At 45.3% G+C, this 17,272-nt stretch overlaps 1 protein-coding gene across 4 annotated transcripts in view; it reads right to left on the reverse strand.

Moving 5' to 3' along the window:
- cacna1ia (calcium voltage-gated channel subunit alpha1 Ia) overlaps positions 1 to 17,272 on the reverse strand; it is a 186,398-nt gene that overhangs the window by 62,304 nt on the left and 106,822 nt on the right. For all 4 annotated transcript variants that reach the window (XM_043679497.1, XM_043679498.1, XM_043679496.1 and 1 more), the window contains exons 17-20: positions 15,831 to 15,954; positions 13,735 to 13,803; positions 10,944 to 11,128; positions 8,473 to 8,599 (exon numbers count right to left, since the gene is read on the reverse strand). In XM_043679497.1, coding sequence (XP_043535432.1) covers positions 8,473 to 8,599; positions 10,944 to 11,128; positions 13,735 to 13,803; positions 15,831 to 15,954 — 505 coding nt within the window. The remainder of the gene's footprint in view (positions 1 to 8,472; positions 8,600 to 10,943; positions 11,129 to 13,734; positions 13,804 to 15,830; positions 15,955 to 17,272) is intronic.

A 17,272-nucleotide genomic window follows, 5' to 3' on the forward strand; every position in this document is an offset into this window, starting at 1 on the left:
GTCTCTGGATTCATTTAAGAAAGAGTTGGATAGAGCTCTCAAAGATAGTGGAATCAAGGGTTATGGAGATAAGGCAGGAACAGGATACTGATTAAGGATGATCAGCCATGATCATATTGAATGGTGGTGCAGGCTCGAAGGGCAGAATGGCCTACTCCTGCACCTATTGTCTATTGTCTATTGCCATTTCTATGTTTCCACGTCCGGGATATTAGATTCATAGAGGTTTATAGCACAGAAAGAGGCCTTTTGGTCTATCGTGTCTATGCTACTGTCTACTTTAGGCCCATTTTACAGCACTTGGCTCATTTGTTGTTTCAAGTGTTTATCTAAATACTTCATAGAATCCTTACACTGTGGGAGAAGGCCATTTGGCCCATCAATTCCACACTGACCCTATGAAGAGCATCCCATCCAGAACCACCGCCTTAGCCTGTCCCCATAACCCAGTATTTCCCATGGTCAACCCACCCAGCCTGCACTTCCCTGGACACTATGGGCAATCTAGCATGGTCAATCCACCCCCAGCCTGCACTTCCCTGGACACTATGGGCAATCTAGCATGGTCAATCCACCCAGCCTGCACTTCCCTGGACACTATGGGCAATCTCGCATGGTCAATGCACCAAACCTACTTATCTTTGGACTATGGAAGGAAACTGGAGCACTCGGAGGAAACCCAAGCAGACACGGGGAGAATGTACAAACTCCACACATACAGTCACCCGAGGCTGAAATTGATCCCGGGTCCCTGTTGCTGTGAGGCAGCAGTGCTAACCACCGTGTCATCCCTCCTGAAATACTGGGATGGTTCCTGCCTCTGCCACTCCCTCAGATACCCTTTACTATGCGGATGAAAATATTTTTCTTTAACTCCAATCTAAAACCCCTTCCTCTTACCTAACCCCTATCGACCCTAACTACTGCCCTCATCATTGTGTCCACCTTAATCTGATACCCCCCCTCAGCCTCCTCTGCTCCATGAAAAACAACCTCAGTCTCTGTAGTCCCTCTTTGTAGGTGAATCACTCCAGCCCAGATGATTTGAACAGGATGGGTCAAATTGGCAAATAGTGGGACACCAAACTGCTCTGTGGTTGTGGATTGAGTTGTAAGTCAGCCCGTTAGTTTTAAATACAATTAAGAGTCTGCATCACATCTTCTGCCCAGGGTGTATTCTACTCTGGGAAGGCAAATAAGAGATAATTAAGGTTGTGGAAGGTTACATCAGTTTCACAGGGGACCCAGACTGCAAATTGCATCTGTTGATAGTTCATTATGCCAGAATATATAACAGACTTAACATGACCACTCATTGAAAGAGGCAAGAGAGACAAATCTTGTTTTCAGAAGAAATGGAACAAATTGCAGGGATCTCAATTTCAGAAGCAACAGAGGAATATGCTCCAGCTGAATACAATTTACAAGAAGAATATTCTGTGCTCATTACAATTTTCACAGGAGATTTGCATAGGGACATTGCAGTGAATACACAGCAAAATCTTACCAGAAGGAATAAAGACTGAGTGTATCTCATGGTGAGCTCGAGCAGGGAAAACTACAGCTGAAAATGTGTTGCTGGAAAAGCGTAGCAGGTCAGGCAGCATCCAGGGAACAGGAGAATCGACATTTCGGGCATAAGCCCTTCCCTCAGGGAAAACTACACTCAGTTAGAGAAGTAGGGGTTCACGATCTAGAAAATTCCGACACATAAGGAGGCCATTCAGCAAACATTCTCACCGCATGTTGGAATTCTCCAATTTTATTTCTCTGGGAGAAAGTGAGGACTGCAGATGCTGGGGGTCAGAGTCGAGAGTGTGGTGCTGGAAAAGCACAGCAGGTCAGGCAGCATCCGAGGAGCAGGAGAGTCGATGAAGGGCTTATGCCCAAAATGTCGATTCTCCTGATCCTCAGATGCTGCCTGACCTGCTGTGCTTTTCCAGCACCACACTCTTGAATTTTATTTCTCTATCCTAATGTGAATCTTTTGAATGTGAGTGTTGACTTCCTCTTAATTGGGAGAAAGTGAGGACAGCAGATGCTGGAGATCAGAGTCAGGAGTGTGGTGCTGGAAAAGCACAGCAGGTCAGGCAGCATCCGAGGAGGAGGAGAACTGACGTTTTCGGCATGAGCCCTTCATCAGCCTTCCTGATTGTGACCAGTTTTGCATTAGTGCTCCGCTTGTGCGGGTCAAGCTAACACGTCAATCACCCATTGCACGTAAACATTCTTTAACACCTTCCTTTCTGCTTCTAGACTCATCCTGAGTTTGTTGTTCCACAAACCAGTGGAACTTTCAGGCCATTTGGCCCAACTAATCCATGCCAGCACAAGGCTCATGGAGTCATACAGCATAGAAACAGACCCTTCGGCCCAACGTGTCTAGACCGACCAGGTTTCCTAATCTGAACTATTCCCATTTGGCCCATATCCTTCTAAACCTTTCCTATCCATGCACCTGTCCAAGTGTCTTTTGAAAGTTGTAACTCTACCTGCATTTATCACCCTCTGAGTGAAAAGGTTACCCTTCAGGTCCCTTTTATATCTTTCCTCTCTCACCTCACAATCATGTCCTCTGGTTTTGGACTTCTCTGCCCTGGGGAAAAAACCTTATCTATGCCCATCATGATTTTATAAGGACCTCTATAAGGCCACCCTCAGCCTCCCACACTCCAGGGTAAAAGGTTGTCAGCCTATCTAGTCTCTCCTTATAACCCAAACCCTCCAGTCTCGGTAACACCTTTCTCAACCTGGTCCTTTTAATCCTGTTCTGCCAACACTTTGATTCATTGCTTCTTTATTCCTTTATCCAGCTGCCCCACCAAATGCATCAGCTCTATTTTCTCTGTCATTGTTAATTCCTTCAGAATCTGAGAATCCAACAGCACAGGAAGAGGCTCCATCAGTCAGTGCTTTTGCTGGCTGCTTGAAAGGTCAGTTGGTCACCTGGTAGTACTAGACAGAGTTTGCATTATGGCTGAAAAGAGAGGTATGTTGCTGGAGCTTTCGCTCTCGCACTCATCAGGACACATGCAAGAATACCAAATTTCAAACAATCACAATGATTGATACTACAGGAGAGAAGGCTACTGATTGGTTGGCAAGTTGGCTTTGATTGGTCTGAGGCATTGCCATGGCAAAAAGCAATGCGACTAGCTCAGTTTAGGAAACCTGGTTGGCATGGATGAGTTGGACCGAAGGGCCTGTTTACGTGCTGCAAGACTCGATGACTCTAACCATCAATTCGCTAAGCCCCCGATCATTCCGAGGACTCTCCAATTAGCTGACTCCTCTTGCTCTTTCCACACAGTCTTGCAAATGCTTCCTTTTAATTATTGATCCAATTTCATTTTGGAAATTACTATTGAATCTGCATCAGTCATCCTTTCAGGCAGCCTGATCCAAATCGTGACAAATTACCTCTGTCTCTGTTGCAACATTCTTCAATAACCCGTCCTCTTGTTGCTGTCTTTTTTTTATTCTGTCAAACCTTTTCAGAATTTTGGAGAGAGATCTCAAACCCCCTTTAACTCTCTCCACTGCGGTGGGAATACCTTCGATATGTGCTTCCTCATTGTCTTTATAAGGCTGTAAAGAACTCTTCACTGCTTTGCCTGGGATGGCAGGGCTGAAGTATGAAGGGAGAGTGGATCAGTTAGGATTGTATTCACAGGAGTTTAGAATAATGAAGGAGGATCTCACAAAACCTATAAAAGTCTAACAGGACTGGGCAGGGTAGATGCAGGAAGGATGTTCCCGATGGCAGAGGAGTCCAGAACCACGGGTCACACTCTAAGGATACAGGGTGGTCACTGGGACTGCGATGAGGAGAAATGTCTTCACCCAGAGAATGGGGAGCCTGGGGAATTCTCTGCCACAGAAAGCGGTTGAGGCCAAAGCATTGAATGTTTTCGAGAAGGAGTTAGATATAGTTCTTAGGGCTAAAGGGGTCAAAGGTTATGGGGGAGAGAGCAGGAACAGGGGACTGAGTTAGATGATCAGCAATGAAGGCAATAACCTTAAGCTCTGGGGAGCTGGGTTTGAATCCAGCCATTGGCAGATGGTGGAATGTAAATTCAATAAAAATCTGGAATTAAGAATTTAATGATCACATGAATCTATTGCCAATTGTCAGAAAAATCCCATCTGGTTCACTAATGCCCTTCAGGGAAGGAAACTGCCTTCCTTACCTGGTCTGGCCTCCATGTGACTCCAGACCCACAACAATGGGATTGATTTAGCTGCTCTCTGGGTTGGGCAACAAAACTGCTGGCGTAATCAGTGACACCATCACCCTGTGAATGAATAAGAATGAAGGGCCGAATGGCCTACCCGTGCTCTCATTGCCTTCGTTTTTATGCTTGACTCACTCTGACTCTCTGTACACTTCTGCCTGACTGCGTGTGATCGGATGGAAGCCTAAATTCAGCACAGCTTCCGTCAAAGAGATGTCCAAGAATCGAGACCCAGTCTCTCTCCCTGGCCCCTTGCACAATCTCCTTTTGGTCAGGTCTGTCAGTCAGACACTGGTCACGAAGGTGGCAACCACGTGGATTGAGGTAAATTGCTTCATGCCCTCTGGTTAAATCCATCGATGCATCTCGGTAAACTTGTGATTGGCTGCCCACATGGTTATCAGGAATACTGTTTCAAAAGAATAGAGCCAAGGATTGGCATTTCACTGTCAGCTTCAGATTTAACCAGCCTTTTGTGTAACAGTAATGAGCTACACATGCATATTAATGCACCCACCGAATTGGCTGGCTGTGTATATTCTCTGCAGCTTTGATGGAAAGGCTGCCAGGAGCATTTATATCTCTGCCAGAATACAACATGCTCCACGCCCCCCCCCCAAAGAGAACAGAAGAAAATGATAAACTGTGGAGAAAAATCAAACTCCTCCTTCAGTTCCCACTCGCACCTTATCAAATTCTTTCTGCAAATCCAAATAAACCGCTGTCTTCCTTTGTCTACCAGCTTACTGACTTCCTTAGAGAATTAAACCGAATTCGTCAAGCATGAACTGCCCTTTATAAATCCACGCTGACTGTCCTGATTAGCCCGCATCTATCAAAGTGTTGACTTATATTATCTCATGATTATCCCCAGCAATTCTGCGCCTGACAAGTTGAGACTTGCTGCTCCGAGATACCCAGCTTACTTGCACCTACCCTTTCTACAATGTTGTAACATCCCACTCCCTCCAGCCCTGTGGGAGAAACCATCCTGGAAAAGCCCAGGTAGCTTCATCGCTAAACCCCATGCATCCCCCACTTCAGGGTTAGGGCGAGGGTTAGGGAAGGATGTCGCTGTCACCTCAGAATTGGACAGTTCCAAGTCTGCACGTCTCTCCAGAGACGTGAGCACAGAATCCAGGCTGACACACCCCAGTGTGGCCCTGAGGGAGTGCCGCACTGTCAAAGATGTCATCTTTGAGTTTATTGGAGGGCCCATCTGCTCTCCTGAGTGAAGGTAGAAGATTCCCTGGATATGATTTTAAAAGGTAGGAGACTGGTCACTTTGCTTAACTTCACAGGATGGGGGCAGCACTGGTTAGGCAGCATTTATTGCCCATCCCTAATTTCCCAGAGGAGTCAACTACATTGCTGTGGGTCTGGAGTCACATGTAGACCAGACAGTTTAAAGATGGCAGTTTCCTTTCCTGTAGGACATTAGTGAAGCAGATGGGCATTTCCAACAACGGCAATTGATTCATTGTCATCATTAGACTCTTTTAATTTTTTTCACTGAATTTAAATTCCATCATCTGCTGTGGCAGGATTTGAACCCAGGTCCCTCGAACATTCCCTGGCTGCTTGGATTAACAGTCCAGTAATAATATCACTCTTTGACTATATTTTTTGGCTTTATCAACTGATGTAGCTGGATAGGAGAGAGTGAGGATTGCAGATGCTGGAGATCAGAGTCTAAACATGTGACGCTGGAAAAGCTCAGCAGGCCAGGCAGCATCTGAGGAGCAGGGGAGTCGAGGTTTCGAGCATAAACTCTTCAGATTTAGTTCATACCACATCTGCAAAGTGCCTTGAGATTTTTTTGTTATGTTAAAAATTCTGTGTAAGTGTAAACTGCCTTTATTAAGAAGTTCCATTGCAATTTAGAATCATTTCAATAGAACTATTTAAATTCAATGCATGGAAAGGGATCCAATGTCAAGTTTGAGAGAATATCTGTTCTAGTTGTAAAATTTCTATGGAGTCAAGGCAGTGAAGGAACTGGAGAAAGCAAAAGTTCGCCAGCTGTGTGAGAAGATATTTCAGCCAAGGTACAGGTGTAATGTCTAAGCAGATAATAACTCTGGGTAATGCAGCAGGATATTAATGAGCTGCTGTGTGCACTCAGGAACCTACTCTCTCTTACTGAAGAGTTCTAAGAGGCCTGATGAAGTTAAATTCAGTGCCCTGAAGGTGACAAGTTAAAACTCGATGACTTCAGGAAATTGCAAACGTCATAAAAGTGATTGTACGCCAGCAATGAACTGACTATAAAGAGCTCTTGTTAAACATTACTTCAGGAGAACAGGAGACAGCATTCAAAGTCAGCCGAGTGCACCAAACATGCTAGTCTGGAGTCAACTATAATTACTGCTCATATTAGAACAGGTCTGAGAGACTCTTGTTCACCCACTATTAAAGCTTTGTTTAACTGAATTCACATGGACTTTGATTAATAAATTAATACATCGCACTGACATCTTAGGAGTACATTAGAATCCAAACCCGATAGTTAAAGAGGCAGGGGTGATATTAAGGCATTTTCTTCAATGTACAGGGAGAAGGTAATCTGTGGCATGCATTTGAGTGGCGCAGATATTATGGTGACCATCAAGAGCTCAAAATTCCTGAGTGTGTGCTGCAGTACTTAAAGTAAATCCATGGTGAAAATAAAGTAAAGATATAGTGCCAGTGATTGAGACCTCAGCATTACTAGCATTCTTCAAAAGATTCAATAGGATACTAATTCATCACATCTCAGTTGAAATAGTTGGGATTTTGTGACAATATAATCAATGCTTTTGTAAAAGCAATGCAAGAGCAGTATTTGTATCTTCTGAACGTTTCATCCTCCGCAGCGTTGCATCAATCAAACCTTTTATCAAAGTTGCTTTTCCGCATAACCTCCCCATCCATTCAAGTAAAATTCCAATAAACTGAGGGCACATAATGTTGGTCGTAAATCTGCGCAGATGGGTCAATGTAGACATTGTGTCTTCCTGGTTTACATATAAATTTAAGAATCTGCAAGCTATAAAGATAATTAGCAGATTTTCCCAATTCAATGATCCTAAGCAGAAAGTGCAAATCAATTCCCATTAGAGAAGCTAACGACACAGATATTGAGTATATGCTATCACATCAAGAGGGATGGCAATAATCCTTATTGCCTCTGATGACACCACACTCTTCAAGGTGAACTGTGAGAAAAAATGATTTGGAGATGCCGGTGTTGGACTGGGGTCTACTATCACCTGATGAAGGAGCGTCGCTCCGAAAGCTAGTGTGCTTTCAATTAAACCTATTGGACTAAAACCTGGTGTTGTGTGATTTTTAACTGTGAGAAAAAAGATAGTCAGGTAAAGATCAGCAAGTCCTGCAGTCCTATTTCATCCTGTAATAGTCCTGTGTAGCATGAGTCTAATCCCTGGAGTCTAGAGCGTTGGAGGATCATCTGTTTGAGGTATTGAAAACATTAAAGTAATTTAGTTGGATAAAGCTGTGGATATACTGGGCAGCATGATGGCTCAGTGGTTAGCTCATAGCACCAGGGACCCAGGTTCAATTGCAGCCTCGGGCCACTGTCTGTGGGGAGTTTGCACGTTCTCCCCGTGTCTGCGTGGGTTTCCTCCGGGTGCTCCGGTTTCCTTGTGCAGGTTAGGGTGGATTGGCTGTGCTAAATTGCCTATAGTGTGTTACGTGCATTCGTCAGGTGTAAATATAGGGTAGAGGGAATGGGATTTGAGTGGGTTGCTCTTCGGAGGGTCGGTGTGGACTTGTTGGGCCGAAGGGCCAGTTTCCACACTGTAGGCAATCTAATCTAATCTACTATTTCCTCAGTGCAGGAATTAATTTGAAAGAAGTGCTACACCAATAAAAGGAACCAATGTTCACTAAAGGACAGCGAGAACCGCCCTCCTAATGGGCTCTGAATGTTGGGAGACAACTCGAGATTCCAGGACTGGGTTAGACAGATCAATTCTGAAGAGTCACTGGACCTGAAACACTAACTTTATTTTCTCTCTACAGATGATGTCAGACCTGATGAGTTTTTTTTTCCCAGCAATGTCTGCTTTTATTTGGGTAGATTTTTATTGGGTATTAAGCAGCATCGAGCAAAATTGGAGAATGAAGTATGACTCAGCCACAGTCTGAGGGCCAGAATGGTCCACTCCTCTCCCTAATAGTTCTGTGTAAAATTGAAGTTTCCTATCCGAGAAAACCATTTCTGACATCTCACCTGGACTCCAAGGATCCCGAAGATTATGAAGAAAGCGCAGCAAATGAGGACAATGTTCCCAATGGGCTTCAGCGAGGAAATGAGAGTTTCAACAACCAATTTCAAGCCTGGAGCTCGGCTGATGACCCTAGGGGACAAGAGAGTGAGGAAATGCAGCAAGATAAGTAGACAATATATAACCACCTGCAACATTTCTTCAGGATGAAAATGATGCTCTTTAGTTGACCCTTGAAGACCTGAATTTTTAGCTGTCTTCTATGTGGTCAAAGGAAGAATGATAACAAGACTTTGTTCAGATAAATAGAGAGACTATTTATCCATTTGATGCTGAGTGCAAGAAATCTCTCTGTGCCTTACTGATCACAGAGTGACATGAGCACTTCCCGAGTCATACATAACTGGAGGAGCTTTGAGAAGATTTCTAGCTCAGATTGAGGTTCTGGATGCAGGCTGGCTCGCTGAGCTGGAATGTTCGTTTTCATACGTTTCGTCAGCATACTAGGGAACATCATCAGTGAGCCTCTGGATGAACCACTTAGTGGTATGGCCCGCTTTTAATTTAACACACAAACACACAAATGATGATAATGTTACCTAGTATGGTGACGAAACATCTGAAAATGAACCTTCCAGCTCAGTGAGCAAACTTACACCCATAATTGGAGGAGTTGGAACTGTATGTCTGATGGAACTGAAGGCCACAAGGAGAATTGTTAAACCTGTTGAAAATTATAAGGATGTTTGATTCAGCACAAAAAACATACAGCACAGTAGGTGGCCATTCAACCCAACTAGTCTGTGATGGTAGATAATGAATATCCATTTCGTGAAGGAGGTTGAAGAAATATATTGAGAGTTGATGACCAGTGGACACGGATTTGAGGTGACTAGCCAAAGAACCTTGGATGACATTTTCTTTACAAGTAATAGGAACAGGAGAAGGCCATTCAGCCCATTGAGCCTGCTCCACCATTCAATTAAAACATGGCCTATCATCCACCTCAAATATACTTTTCCCACATTATCTCCACATGCCTCGATGTCTCCAGAAATCTCAAAATTTCTGGCTTAAACCTGCTCAATGTTTGAGCTTCTACAGCCCCTGGGGAGGTGGGGGTGGGGGTGTTGTGAATTCTGAAGGTTCACCACCTCAACCTCAGCTCATTCTTAAACGGCCTATCCCTTATCGTGAGACTGTGCCCCCTGGTTTTACACTGAATATAATGAGCTGGAGTGCACAACTAAAGGCAGAGCAGGCAGATTCAAGAGGAACTTTCAAAAGGGGGCTGAATCAACACTTAAACGGAGCACTATCCACTGCCCAACCCTCTCCCTACCAACCCCAAGCAAGCGGCATCAAAACCAGTCATAGAGAGGCTAGAGTGTGTCTGAGACCTCACCTTCCCTCCTGCTCCCAACCTGCCCATCCTTTGGCTAAACATTTGTGAGGGGGAGTTTGTGTTTGACTGTTGTGATCCTGGTCAATGTCAACACTTTGGGGTCACATATTCAGACAAGGGTCACTGGTCTAGGGAGTCTTACCCAGGAAAGGCTCATTGTCCTCAGTCTGAGCAGGAGAGGGGGAGACCACAATTAGATTATTGTGTGCAGTTTTGGACCCCATATCTCAGGAAGGATGGACTGGCCTTGGAGCATGTTCAGCGGAGGTTCATCAGTACGGTCCCAGAAATGAAAAGCCTAACATATGAGGAACGTTTGAGGACTCTGGGTTTATACTCACCGGAGTTTAGAAGGATCGGAGGGATCTAATTGAAACTTACAGGATACTGAATGGCCTGGACAGAGTAGATGTTGGGAAGATGTTTCCATAGGTAGGAGAGACTAGGGCCAGAGGGCACAGCCTTAGAGTAAAGGGAAGAGGTTCTTCAGCCAGAGAGTGGGGAATCCATGGAATTCACTGCCACAGGAGGCTGAGGAAGCCAGGCCATTGAGTATATTTAAGACTGAGATAGATAGGTGCTTGAGTATCAAGGGGTCAAGGGTTACGGGGAGAAAGCAGGAGATTGGGGTTAAGAAACTTATCAGGCAAAAGTGAGGACCGCGAATGCTGGAGATCAGAGTCTAGATTAGAGTGGTGCTGGAAAAGCACAGGAGGTCAGGCAGCATCCGAGGAGCAGGAAAATCAACGTTTCGGGCAAAAGCCCTTCATCAGGAATGAGAGTCAGCCATGATTGAATAGTGGAGCAGACTTGATGGGCTGAATGGCCTAATTTTTGCTCCTATGTGTTATAGTCTTATAATTGGAAAGGTAGATGTAATGGAAGGAGTGAAGAGCTGGGGATCAGTCTTCAATTCCCAGTGGTCTTGCTGATAAATTAAGTCAGACAGTTTTGAGGGGAAATCGTCATACCTCATGACTTGTAGACAGCAGCAAAAAAAACCAAAGCATTAAAGGTGCAACACCCTCACACAATGATGACCCTTCCTTTCCAATAATGAGAAGATCTTACCTGAGGGGCCGTAGTGTCCTGAGGAGCCTTAGCACTCGGAGTACACCCAAAATCTTCGCCCCGCCCGCTGATGCCAACGACACGACGATGTCAATAAGCGACACGAAGACCAGGAAGCCATCCAGAATGTTCCAGCTACTCCTCAGGTAGGCTTGGTCACCAATGTAAAACCCTAGAGACACAACCTGGGAGGGGCAAAGGGCAAGCATCACATGGTGCAGAGAACCTCCAGTGGGGGGGTTAAATCATGATGACCTCTGACAGGAAATAGTTTTGATTAGATTAATTACAGTGTGGTATTAAGTCCACACCGACCCTCTGAAGAGCAATCCACCCAGACTCATTCCCCTACATTTACCCTTCACCTAACACTACAGACAATTTCCCATGGCCAACTCACCTAACTTGCACATGTTTGGACTGTGGGAGGAAACCCACGCAGACATAGGGAGAATGTGCAAACTCCTCACAGTCAGTTGCCTGAGCGCAGGAATTGAACCCAGGTCTCTGGCGCTGTGAGGCAGCAGTGCTAACCACTGTGCCATCTGTGACTGTCATTGGAACATCTACCCTCTCCACCAGGAAGTGTCAAAGATCCCGCAGCACAACTGATAGCACTGCAGGGAGCTATCCCCAGACTCACTGCCCATGACTTACATCACATCATTTTAATAATCATTAGAGGTAGCCTGGTAACTGATAATATGCAAAGGTATTTATAAGTATAGAGTCAGACAGCACAGAAACAGGCCCTTCGGCCCAATCAGTCCATGCTGACCATAATCCCAAACTAAACCAGTCCCACCTGCCTGTGCTTGGCCCATATCCCTCCAAACCTTTCCTACTTATGTACAATCACAATCTCACAGAATCCAAAGTGTTTTTTTGCCTCTATAAACCAACTGCTGTGAATCATTTTAATTTTGTGGAGAGAACAGAGCTGACAAGTCTGGTAACCCATCTTCAGAACTGCTCACAAAATGTTAACTCTGCTTTCTCTCTCTTCACAAATGCTGCCAGATTCACTGAGTTTCTCCAGCAATTTCTGCATTTGCTTGTTTGAGCTATCCCTGAATTCCTGGGGCCAATATTTATTCTCACCAAAGAAAATGTTTTCCACTACTTTTGTGGGATCTTGCTATGCACAGGTAGTTTCCATCCTTTTCTACATTATGATCGTGACGATGCATTCAACAACTGGGAAGTCTGGAGTTTGTGAAAGGTCCAACATAAATGCAATTTCTTTCTTTTCGAAACTAGCATAAACATAGAATTGCCTGATGAATTAACTCCACATTCTCTGTGCCAGACACAAAGATCAGACACGTCAAGGTGCGAAGCATTGAAACAGAAATGTCACAGACCAAACTCCAGACTACTAGAAGAAAACTGTGCATCTCTATAGCACCTTTCATGATCTCAGGACTTTCCAAAGTGCTTTGCAGCCAAAGAAGCACTTCCTTTGAATTCTGGCCATTGTTGTAATAAAGGAAATGCTGGAACCAATTCACAGAGAGGAAGCTGCCCCAGACAACTACATGGCAATGTGTCTGACTATCTGCTTCAGTGAAAGGGTCCAGGACACAAGGGAGAGACTTGACTTCACAATAGCACCACAGGCAGGGTAGGGGGTGGAGTAGAGAATGGGTGTGGGTGTGGGTGGTGGGAAGTGGTGTAGGGGGATGGTGGGTGGAGTGGGGATAGGGTTGGGGGTAGTGGTGGTGGGTTTTGGGTGGACTGGGGGTGCGATTGGGGGTGAAGGGTTGGGTGGATGTTACAGGGGGTATGAAACCCTTTGTGAAGCTCATGCGGAGACCAATCTACTTTGGAAAAAAGCTTCTTAATTTCTCCACAAATAGCTAGCTGCTTCTCTCAGAAACCCCCAGGCCGTCTTGTTTTTAAGACCATTAGACATAGGAACAGATGGCCATTCAGCCCATCGAGTCTACTTCACCATTCTATCATGGCTGATAAGTTTCTCAACCCCATTTTCCCACTTTCTCCCCACAACTCTTGATCCCCTAATACTCAGGAACCTATCTATCTCAGTCTTAAATATACTCAATGACCTGGCCTCCACATCCTTCTGTGGCAATGAGTTCTACAGATTCCCCACTGTCTGCCTTATCTCTGTTCTAAAAGGTCTTCCCTTTACTCTAAGGCTGTGCCCTTGGGTCCTAGTCTCTCCTACCAATAGAAACATCTTCCCAATATCCACTCTGTCTAGGTCATTAAGTATTCTGTATGTTTCGATTAGAATCCCCCCTCCCCAAAACCCCCTATTCCTTCTAAACTCCAATCCACTCTGACTCCTCAGCATCTGGTTTCTTTATTACTTTCAAATCCAAAATCCAATCACACTAACCAAATCAGATGATAACGGAGCGGCAAGTGGGAGTGTTGGGGAGGAGGAGGAGGGTGCAGGGAGAGGTTGTGAGGAGGTAGTGAGGGAGTGGGCAGGGTTATTATGTTGAAGGATGACGTATTCCTAACATTCTGATGGCAGGTGAACTCTCCAGTATCTCGTGTAATCTGCATTCACCCAGGAAGCACTGTCAATACCCCACTTCGAGCCACATTCCATCTGCTCCCACTCTCCACAACAATTCACACCATCACATTGCCCTCTGTTCCATTCCTTGTGGATCAATGTCCAAACTGGGGGATTTGACTCCAGCTGAAGAGGTGGGGGGGGGGGGTCTCACCATCTCAAACCCTTCCACGGCCACATCCATCCAGCTGCAGGACGTTTTATCAAAAAAAAATCCCATTTCTCTCGCGAACCTCTTACCTTCAGGGTCATCTCAGCCACAAAGATAGCCGTGAAGAAATAATTGGAAACGCTGAGGAAGATCCTTTCCTGAAAAAACAAAGCACAGACCATATAAGGTTTAGAAAGATCACAAAGTGACATCCTTGAGTTCCTCGTTATTAGTGACTGACTGGCTATGGAAAACAGAAAATAGCTTTCGCCTGTAGAGTTAGATAACTATTTACATCAATTACTCTCAGTCACAAACGTTGTCAAATCAATGCACTGGAGGGAATGTGGTGATAACTGACCAGATAAATTGTTTATTGTGATAGTGATGATTAGATCTGCGTTGAATGGGCCAGTCAGTCTTCAGCCAATTCGATTCACTTCCTGTGATGTCACAAAATGGTTGAAGACACTGAATACTATAAAGGTTACGGGCCCCAACTACATTCCAGTAACAGTACTGAAGACTTGTGCTCCCAAACGTGCTGCTCCCCTAGCCAAGCTGATCCAGGACAGTTACAACACGGGCATCTACCTGACAACGTGGAAAATTGCCCAGACATGTCCTACACACAAAAAGCAGGACAAATCCAACCTGGCCAATTACCGCCCCCATCAGTCTACTCTCCATCATCAGTAAAGTGACGGAAGGGGTCATCAGCAGTGTTATCACGCAGCACCTGCTCAGTGACGCCCATTTGGGTTTGGCCAGGGTCACTCAGCTTCTGACCTCATTACAGGCTTGGTTCAAATCTGGACTAAAGAGCTGGATTCCAGAGGGGAGGGGAGAGGGACAGCCTTGACAACATTAATGGGCCTGAGCAAAACTGCAGTCAATGGGTATGGGGGGAAAAACTCACCCCTGGGTTGGCGTCAGGGATGACCTGACACACAGGAAGATGGTTGTGGTTGTTGGAGTTCTGTCATCTCAGCTCCAGGCCATCTCTGCAGGAGTCCCTCAGGGGAGTGTCCTTGGCCCAACCATCTTCAGCTGTTTCATTAATGACCTTCCCTCTATCAGAAGCCCAGAAGTGGGGATGTTCGCTCATGGTAGCACAATGTTCAGCACCATTCATAACTCCTCAGATACTGAAGGAGTCTGTGATCAATGCAAGATCTGGATGATATCCAGGTTTGGATAATAAATGCCAAGTATCATTCACACCACACAACTGTCAGGCAATGACCATCTCCATCAAAGGAGAATCTAACCACTTGTCCCACTCTTCAATTACATTACCATAATTGAATCTCCCACAATTAACATCCTGGGAGTTACCATTGACCAGAAACTGAACCCAACCAGCCGTATAAATATAGTGGCTCCAAGAGCAGTCCAGAGTTTGGACATTTCATAGTGAGTAACTCATCTCCTGACTCCCAAAGCCTATTCACCATCCACAAGGCACAAGGCACAAGTGTAATGGAATACTCCACACTTGCCTGAACCAATGCAGCTCCACTAACACTCAAGAATATTGGCACAATCTGGGATAAAGCAGCTCTTTTGATTGGCACTCCATCTACCTTCTTCTTCATCCACTCCCTCCACCACTGACGCTCAGTAGCAGCAGTGTGTATGATCTACAAGCTGCATTGCAAAACCTCATCAAGACTCCCTCAGACAGCACCTTCCAAACCGATGACAACTTCCATCTGGAAGGACAAGAGCGGCAGATACAAGTTCCCCTCTGAGCCACTCACCATCCTGACTTGGAAATATATTGCAGTCACTTCACTGTCGCTGGGTCAAAATCCTGGAATTCCCTCCCTCACGGCATTGTGGGTCAACCCACAGCACATGGACTGCAGCAGTTCAAGAAAGCAGCTCACCCTCACCTTCTCAAGGGGCAACTAGGGATGGGCAATAAACGCTGGGCACAGCCAAAGATGACTACCTCCCACGAATGAATGAAACACAAAATCAACCGATATCCCCAATCAGAGAATCTGATCATTATCACAGCGCCATGCGTGGGAGCTTGCTGTGCGTTATCCTACATGCTGTCCATTGGAAAAGCTCCCTGCTTTGGAATTTGCGGAGGTCATGAATTGTATCGTAGAAAAGTCAACGCTTGCTTTTCTGGTTTTATGGATGGTGAAGTGAAAGTTGAAAATTCACTCACTGTGCTTCCCTGGTCAATCTCAGGCCGCTCCAAAGCCACCGTGATGCAGTTCAGAAAAATAAAGGCCAGAACGACATAATCAAAGAGCTTGTGGGCAATGATCATTTGACACATCAGGCGGAACCTAGTCAGATCAGAGAAGACAGAATTGGAACAGTCACTTAACAGGCAAAGAATATTCAGGGTACCGAGGCTAATGGCACAGGGGCATTGGCATCCCAACCTCTGTGGACACGCACTCACCCAGTTTGAGAAAGAGCTAACACCCTGCAGCAATGGCACAGGAGGATCCACCTGGATCTAAGCTCAGACCAGCAAGTGGCTGAGATACACACGGTCTCGAAGGGAAAGAAGCGTTCATGTTTTTCGGCAGGCTGTTGTCAGAAATGGTAAGTTTTCATGGTTTTAATAAAGTCATCCAAGTTCACTGGACAGATGAACAAGAAACAAAGGAAGACCACTCAGCCCTCCGAGCCTACCCCACCATTCAATAAGATTGTGGGTGATCTGATTAGAACCCCAACTCTACATTCCTGCATATCCACCAAAAATCTTTCATGCCCTTGAAAATCAAGAATCTATCATCCTTGGCCTTCTGGATCCACTGTCCATTGAGGAAGGGAACTCCAAAGGCTCTCAATCCTCTGAGAGAACATTTTCTCTTTCCTCATCTCTGTCTGAAATGGGTAAGCCCCTATTTTTAAGCAGTGACCCCTGGTTCTAGATTCTCCCACAAGAGGAAACATCACCTCCACCTTCACCCAGTTAAGTCCTCTCTTGATCTTATACATTTCGTTTAAGTTTAAACTTTGCTAAACTCCACAGGATACAGGAGAAAGTGAGGACTGCAGATGCTGGAGATCAGAGCTGAAAATGTGTTGCTGGAAAAGTGCAGCAGGTCAGGCAGCATCCAGGGAACAGGAGAATCGACATTTCGGGCATAAGCCTGAAGAAGGGCTTATGCCCGAAACGTCGATTCTCCTGTTCCCTGGATGCTGCCTGACCTGCTGCGCTTTTCCAGCAACACATTTTCAGCTCCACAGGATACAGGCCAAGCCTGAAGACAATTCTATGATTTCTCCACTTAATTATTTTCTAGGGTGTGGGCAACATCAGCAAGGCCAGCATTTGTTGTCCATTTCCAAATGTTTTTGAATATAATAGCTTATCTGAAATAGTTACGATCCAACTATATCATTGTGGGTCTGGAGTCATATATAGGCCAGACAGGGTGAGGATGGCAGGTTTCCCTTCCCTAAAGGATATCAGTGAGTGCAATGGGTTTTTACAAAAGTCAACACCAGCTTTGCATTAGTTGAGTTTAAATGCCACCAGTTGCTCTGGTGGGATTTGAACCCTTGCCCCAAAGCAGTAGTCAGGGCCTCCAAATGATAAGTCCAGTGAGACAGCCACCATGCCAACATAACCTCATAGGCAGTTCA

This window comes from Chiloscyllium plagiosum, chromosome 39 (genome assembly GCF_004010195.1).
Source record: "Chiloscyllium plagiosum isolate BGI_BamShark_2017 chromosome 39, ASM401019v2, whole genome shotgun sequence".
Classification (NCBI taxonomy): domain Eukaryota; kingdom Metazoa; phylum Chordata; class Chondrichthyes; order Orectolobiformes; family Hemiscylliidae; genus Chiloscyllium; species Chiloscyllium plagiosum.